This window comes from Babylonia areolata, chromosome 17 (genome assembly GCF_041734735.1).
Source record: "Babylonia areolata isolate BAREFJ2019XMU chromosome 17, ASM4173473v1, whole genome shotgun sequence".
NCBI lineage: Eukaryota > Metazoa > Mollusca > Gastropoda > Neogastropoda > Buccinidae > Babylonia > Babylonia areolata.
In genome coordinates this window covers 22693192-22700691 of record NC_134892.1, presented here as the reverse complement: position 1 = coordinate 22700691, position 7500 = coordinate 22693192, and the positions used below count along the sequence as shown (strand labels likewise).

At 41.5% G+C, this 7500-nt stretch overlaps 1 protein-coding gene across 2 annotated transcripts in view; it reads left to right on the top strand.

The window, feature by feature from the left end:
• Nucleotides 1-7500, top strand: part of LOC143291516 (transmembrane protein 145-like) — a 41313-nt gene that overhangs the window by 29380 nt on the left and 4433 nt on the right. For both annotated transcript variants that reach the window (XM_076601410.1, XM_076601409.1), the window contains exons 10-11: nucleotides 1139-1259; nucleotides 3910-3969. In XM_076601410.1, the coding sequence (XP_076457525.1) occupies nucleotides 1139-1259; nucleotides 3910-3969 (181 nt within the window). The remainder of the gene's footprint in view (nucleotides 1-1138; nucleotides 1260-3909; nucleotides 3970-7500) is intronic.

The window sequence follows — 7500 nt, the reverse complement described above, 5'->3', positions numbered from 1 at the left end:
GTTGTTGCTTTCTATATCTTTTACACCATGTGGTAGGGGCATTGTAGGTGACTTGTGTTGATGGTGGTGGTGTGTTTTGTTGTTGTTGTTGTTGTTTTATATATCTTTTACATCGTGTGGTAGGGGCATTGTAGTGTTGGTGGTGGTGGTGTGTTTGTGTTGTTGTTGTTGGTGGTGGTGGTGGTGGTGTGTGTGTGTGTGCGCATGTGTGTGTGTTCGTGCGTACGTATGTTTGTGCGTCTGCCTGTCTTGCTTTTACGCTTGTCAGTGTCTCTACCTCTCTTTGTGTACGTGAATGTGTGCATGTGCTCACAGAAGGATGAATAAATCATTCCGATCAAATCAAATCAAGTTATGGTGCTTAGAGCCTCGCAGTCATTCTGATATGTGGTTGTCGAGTAGTAGTAGTTAGTGGTAGTAGTAGTCGTAGTCATGGTAGTGGTGGTAGTGGTGGTGTTGAGACTTTATATAACGCCTGTCTTCAGCCTTCAAATTAGAACAGTGTGTTGGTACGAGAAAACTCACACCAGGTCCACGGGGGAAACAACCCTGGTACGTGTTAACTCGTACCTGGAGAAGAATGGGTTTTCAATATCAAAGAAAAATGCGAATAGCAACCCGATTACTGTTGTATTGTAGTGTATTGTATTGTATTGTATTGTTGTTGTTTTTTTGTCACAACAGATTTCTCTGTGTGAAATTCGGGTTCTCTCCCCAGGGAGAGCGCGTTGCTACACTGAGAGCAAAACTCTTTTTTTTTAATGTGTATTTTTTTTTTTCCTGCCTGTAGTTTATTATTTGTTTTTCAATCGTAGTAGTGGATTTTTCTACAGAATTTTTGCCAGGGACAGCCCTTGTGTTGCCGTGTGTTCTTTTACGTGCGCTAAATGCATGCTGCACACGGGACCTCGTTTTATCATCTCATCTGAATTAGTAGCGTCCAGACCACCACTCAAGGTCTAGTGGAGGGGGAGAAAATACTGGCGACTGTGCCGTGATTCGAACCAGTGCGCTCAGATTCTGTCGCTTCCTTGGCGGACGCGTTACCCCTAGGCAATCACTGCACATTATTTATTTATCTATTTGTTTGTTTATCTATTTGTTTGTTTGTTTATCTGTTTATTTATTTATTCGGCAGGTTCTGGACCGGCCCTGTAGTGATCATGATCGCCATCTTCGTTATCGCCAAGTGGAGCAGGGAAAAGACGGTGAATGGAGTGGAACAGTTTGTGGAGCTCTGTGGATACCTCTTCTTTCTCGTGAGTTGTCGTTCTTTGTGATGTGGGTGTATGTTTCTTTGTTTATTTCTTTGTTTGTTTGTTTATTCATTACTTTAATTTTGTATCCAAGACGATGGCGAACAGGGTGGAACAGTTTGTGGAGCTCTGTGGATACCTCTTCTTCCTCGTGAGTTGTCGTTCTTTATGATGTGGGTGTTTGTGTGTTTCTTTCTTTATTTCTTTGTTTGTTTGTTTATTCATTACTTTAATGATGTATCCAAGAAGATGGCGAACAGGGTGGAACAGTTTGTGGAGCTCTGTGGATACCTCTTCTTCCTCGTGAGTTGTCTTTGTTTGTGATGTGTGTGTTTGTGTGTTTCTTTGTTTGTTTGTTTGTTTATTAATTACTTTAATTATGTATCCAAGAAGATGGCGAACAGGGTGGAACAGTTTGTGGAGCTCTGTGGATACCTCTTCTTCCTCGTGAGTTGTCTTTGTTTGTGATGTGTGTGTTTGTGTGTTTCTTTCTTTATTTCTTTGTTTGTTTGTTTATTCATTACTTTAATTATGTATCCAAGAAGATGGCGAACAGGGTGGAACAGTTTGTGGAGCTCTGTGGATACCTCTTCTTCCTCATGAGTTGTCGCTGTTTGTGATGTGTGTGTTTGTGTATTTCTTTCTTTCTTCAGTTGCTTGTTTGTTTGTTTATTTATTCATTACTTTAATGATGTATCCAAGAAGACAGTGAATAGTGTGGTGCAGTTTGTGGATCTCTGTGGATGCATATTCTTCCTCATGAGTTGTTTTGTATGGTGTGTGTTTATCTATCTTTTTATTTGATTATTTATTTATTTATCTCTTTTTTTACTCTATTTGTTTTGTTTATTTATTTATCTGTTTAGTTACTTATTCATTTATTTTTTTTTTTGTTTTTGTTTATCTATCTTTTTATTTACTTATGCATTCATTCTTTTTTTTTCTTTTTTTAATTTATATATCTATTTATTTATCTATTATTTAATTAATTAATTAATTTATTCATTTATTTTTGTTTGTTAGTTAGATTATTTATTTATTCATTTATTTGTTTGTTTATTTAGTTATTCAGCTATTTATTTGTTTGTTTATTTATTCATTTGTTTGTTTGTTTATTTATTTTCTATTTATTTTTTGTTTACATTTTTCAATCATTTATTTATTTATTTGCTTGTTTATTTATTTATCTATTTGGTTATGTATTTATTTAGTTAGTTGTTTAATGATATATCCATATATTTGTTTATGCACAAACACTTACCTTTTTTCCCCACTCAAGGCCTGACTAAGCGTGTTTGGTTTACGCTGCTGGTCAGGCATCTGCTTAGCAGATGTGGCGTAGCGTATATGGGTTTGTCCGATCGCAGTGACGCCTCCTTCAGTAACTGAACTGAACTGAACTATAATCATGCGTGTGTGAAAGATGTTCATGTATGATGTTTCAATACCCCCAGTAGAGCACATGACGTAAACTCCTTGCCTTGCCTTGCCATGAAAGTGGCTGCAAAATCATTTGAAAACGTTTGCACAACCATTTCATTTAAAAATAGCTGCATGATTATTTTAAAATGGAAACAGAATCATTTTAAAATAGTTGCAGAGCCATTAATGAATGCCTAGAAAATGCCTGCATAGTCATTTGAGAAAGGATGCAGAGTCATTTAAAAAATAACTGCAAAATCATTGGAAATGATGGCAAAAAACATTTCGTGTTCAAATGTTTAAACACGTTTGTTTTATGATACATACCAACAACTGAAGTGTGCTTCGTCTTCTTCTTCGTCTTCTTCTTCTTAAAGAGAGTATCGTCTTTTAAAATGGTTTATTAGATCAAGGACTTTTTTTTCTTGGCCTGGTTGGACAAATTAATATACTAATTGTAAGGTAACTTTTGTATTACGACCACTTGAGTTTAAGAACTGAGAAGACTTATGGGGGATGACACGGTTTTTTTTGTTTTTATTTTGTGTGTGTGTGTGTGTGTGTGTGTGTGTTTGGTTGTTTTTTTTGTTGTTGTTGTTTTTGTTTTTTTTTTTTTTGGGGGGGGGCAGGGGGGGGGGGGCGGGGGGGGGGGCGCAATAGCCGAGTGGTTAAAGCGTTGGGCTTTCAACCTGAGGGTCCCAGGTTCGAATCTCGGTGACGGCGCCTGGTGGGTAAAGGATGGGGATTTTTTCGATCTCCCAGGTCGACATATGTGCAGACCTGCTGGTGCCGTAACCCCCTTCGTGTATACATGCAAGCAGGAGATCAAATACGCACGTTCAAGATCCTGAAATCCATGTCAGTGTTCGGTGGGTTATGGAAACAAAAATAAACCCATTATGCACCCCCCCAGACCCCCTCTCCCCCCTCCCCGAAAACGGAGTATGGCTGCCTGCATGGCGGGGTAAAAACAGTCATGCACTTAAAAGCTCACTCGTGTACATACGAGTGAACGTTGGAGTTGCAGCCCACGAACGAAGAAGAAGAAGAAGGCATTTGTTGTTGATGTATTGTTTACCTTTTGTCATTTTTTTTTTTGTATTGGGAGTTGGTGTTTTTTTGGGGCGCCGAGGGGGGGGGGGGGGGGGGGGTCGGCAGTTCACATCAGCATTGAACTTCACAGTAAAAAGCAGACATTGATAACAATATATCTGTGTTCATGTTAAAACAGGTGCTGACTCGACCTTCTGCTGCCAACAAGAATTTCCCATACCATCTTCGCGTCTCCCAGGTAAGGAGGCCAGGAAGGGTATTCATGATAATGCAAGACAGGGTGGGGAGGGGGGGGGGTAAGAAATGTATGGAGTCTCCCGTCGGACCAATGGATGAGTAGGCAGGCAGGCTTATCTGTCAGTGTGTGTCCTCATATGGGAGAAGAGGCCGATTCTGGATGTGCAGCACTTCCCCACAAGTGTTGCAAGGGAAAACATCTCCAGAAGTTGAGCCCTGCTTCCTTCGCTCATGCTTCTCCTTAATGGCCAGCGTTCTCTTGCCTGACCAGCACAGGTGACTTTTTTTGGTGAAGAGGAGTTGTGCAGTCCCTTCCCCACTCTCTCGCCTACCGACGCTCACAGTCCCAAAGGTGTAGATACTGCCACGTGTAGGACGGCCTCGGCAGGTGCAGGATTTTTCTTTGGAGTTCCGTCTCCAAGGAGGACTTCCAGCCAAGGGATAAGAGCTCCCCCTGCCCTTTGGTCATCCTCTTCCGCCTTCTCAGCTGTTGGGAAAGGTTTCCTCCTCCGTCAGAATTATAATGGAACAAAACGAAATAAGGAAGAAATGAATTCGTGAGTGAATAATGAGGAGGAGGAGGAGGAATTTTGTCAAATGTCCTGCTACACATACTGGTGATTGTAGACGTTACATTTTTGTTAATGAGGAAGAAACGAGTACGAGTGGATGAGTGAATGAGGAGAAATTTTATTTAATGCTCCGCCACACATACTGGTCTTCTTCTTCCAGTGATGTCCAACTGCCAGCCTTGGCAATTATTGACATTTGGAGAAGCTGTGCACCGCGTTGGTATCAGACGAAGAGAGGGGGAGGGGGGGGGGGCGGATTAGGAGTTGTTGACAGAATGTAAGGGGGAGTGGGGGTTGTGCTAATTTGCAGTATACAGCTGTATGCAGAGCTACACCACAGCTGTTGGGCCTTGTCCCACCAGCAAGCTGGAGGCAAGTGGTGCGCCAGGCCTGCAAAGCGCCGTATCAAGTTTGGGGGAAAGGGGGATGGGGAGGGAGGGGGTGGGGGCAAGGACGAATAGTCTACTGCTTGGACACCCTCTGGAGGAAGATGCCCAGGGTTTGGGGACTGGACTGTTTCAGTGGGGTGTTCCAGTCGCGGATCGTTCTTGGGAAGAAGGTGTTGTTTCTGTAACTTGTTTTTGTATCTTGTTTATATAATGGTGATTGTTGTCATTGTGTTATAGTATTAACTTTCGAATTTTAATGTTATCGCTTAACTCACTCGCTGCCATTGTCCGCATATGCGGACATCGTCGGAGAAAGCGTTGGATGCCAATGTCCGTATATGCGGACTTGGATTTTAAAAAGTCGTGCTGTCGGAGTGACGCGTCGGATGCGAAAATCAAAAGCAGATGTGATATCTTACGTCACCTCTGGTCAGCTTTTCATTCACACACGCTGCGTGTGTGTCGCGATAAGCTCAACCGCACTTGATAACAAAGCGTGCCCCCTGTCAGCTTTGTAAGTTGTTTGACAAGATGGCGTCACGGCGAAGTGTTCGACACGATCGGAGAGGTGAAATGTTACTCAGCGTCGAAGATGCTTTGGAAATGATCCAAACTGAAGGCTCTGATGTTGAAGGAGATAATGTTGATTCTTCGGACAGTTAATTTGAACCAGATCCCGATGAACTAGAAACAGATTCGGCCACTGAAGAGAGTGTTTACAATGGAGAGGAAAGTGAGGAACATGTGCCAGCAGATGAGACAGACACAGACGACGAAACCACTGAGGAAACGGACGATTTTGCAAGTGTTTTCACCAGTGATTGGACTGACAATTTTTCCTTTTTCCCTCTTGCACATCCCTTCACTGGCATACCAGGTTTGTCAGCTGACTGGCCAGTCAACACCCAGCCGGTTGAGTTTTTTTCTTTGTTCTTTGATTTTCATTATGTAGAGACAATATTTTTTCTTGTATGAGTGAATTTCAACTTTCTTCACCACCTGTTCATACTTCATTGCATGCACTAGGTCTTCAGTCCCTCAAATAGTGTTAGAATGTGATGTGGAACATGTTGGTGTACCTTTCTGATGGGTGCAAAAATGCTAAAAAATACACTAAATATGGATACCGCGATCAACATCAAGACGGTGAGTAAATACTTTGATTTTTTTGCACACATATGGAACAACATTCCTTGCATACATATACCAAATATCAATTGTCTGGGTGTTTATTTGTTTTTTTTACAATTTTGTTCCCCATCCTATACAAACCCTGGGTTTTCAGGGATTGGCAAGGGCAAAAACTCTTGGCATGGAGTGAGTTAAGTGGTGGGAGAAGTGAAGGGCGTTGATTGGCGAGCTAGGGGGAACCAGATAGAAGAAGGGTGAATCAAAGGGGAAGATTTTTAAATAAACTTAGGTACAAGGAAAGAAAATTGCTTACCCCATTCTACCGCACAGCTACATGCTTGTCACAACCTCCCCTGAACCAGCACTGCATGAGGCCACTGCAGAAAGAAACAGGGTTGTTCACTAAAACAGCGAATATAGATGGAGAATTGTTGATTTATTCAGTCAAACAAAGCTTCGTTTTCATACTTCCGGAATCCGTAAACGGTTCAGTTCAGAATATGAACTGTACCAAGCAAGAATAAACGAAAATAGAATAGTGTGTAGGTACGAGAATACTCCTACCTGGTCCACAAGGGAAGTAATCATGGTACGAGTTCACTCGTACGTGGAGTAGAATGTGTTAACAGACTTCGTAAAAGAAAAGGTGTCATTTTTACAAGAGGAACAGCTGTTAATTAATGTAAAAAGTCAAACACATCGAAACTTAAGTACAAGGAAACAAAATTACTTAACTGACCTCGTAAAAGAGATGTCGTTATTTTGACAAGAGGAATAGCTGTTAATGAATCATACGAGAGCCACTTATTATGTGGAGTAATGGCCTAGAGGTAAGAATGCGTCCGCCTAGGAAGCATGAGAACCTGAGCGCGCTGGTTCGAATCACGGACCGAGGTCCCGTGTGCAGCATGCATTTAGCGCATGTAAAAGAACCCACGGCAACAAAACGGTTGTTCCTGGCAAAATTCTGTAGAAAAATCCACTTCGATAGGAAAAACAAATTAAAAAAATACCCCCCAAAAAATCAACAAAAAAATGGGTGGCGCTGTAGTATAATTTTGCCGTAGAGCAAGTTGATCTTATTCTTACTTCATCATCTATCAAAAGCGAAGTGGTAAGGTTCATGTTCTCTAAGTTTTCACCGTTGAAAATTGAGCATTTCTTTCGAATTTCTTCATAATACTTACACATAAAAAGGAAATGTTTCATCTTCAACGGAAGCACCATACATAGGACAAGGGGACCGTGCGGACGTGCGAACCATGTTTTGTTCGCATTCAGTCCTAAAGTTCGAAGTCTCAATCGAGCCAGTAGAGAGAGAGAGGGGTGAATAACTTGGGGTTTTTCTTTTCTTTTTCTTTTGGTTTAACTCTCTCCATACGAACGGCGAAAGAGACGTCGTTAACAGCGTTTCACCCCAATTACCACCATCCAAATATT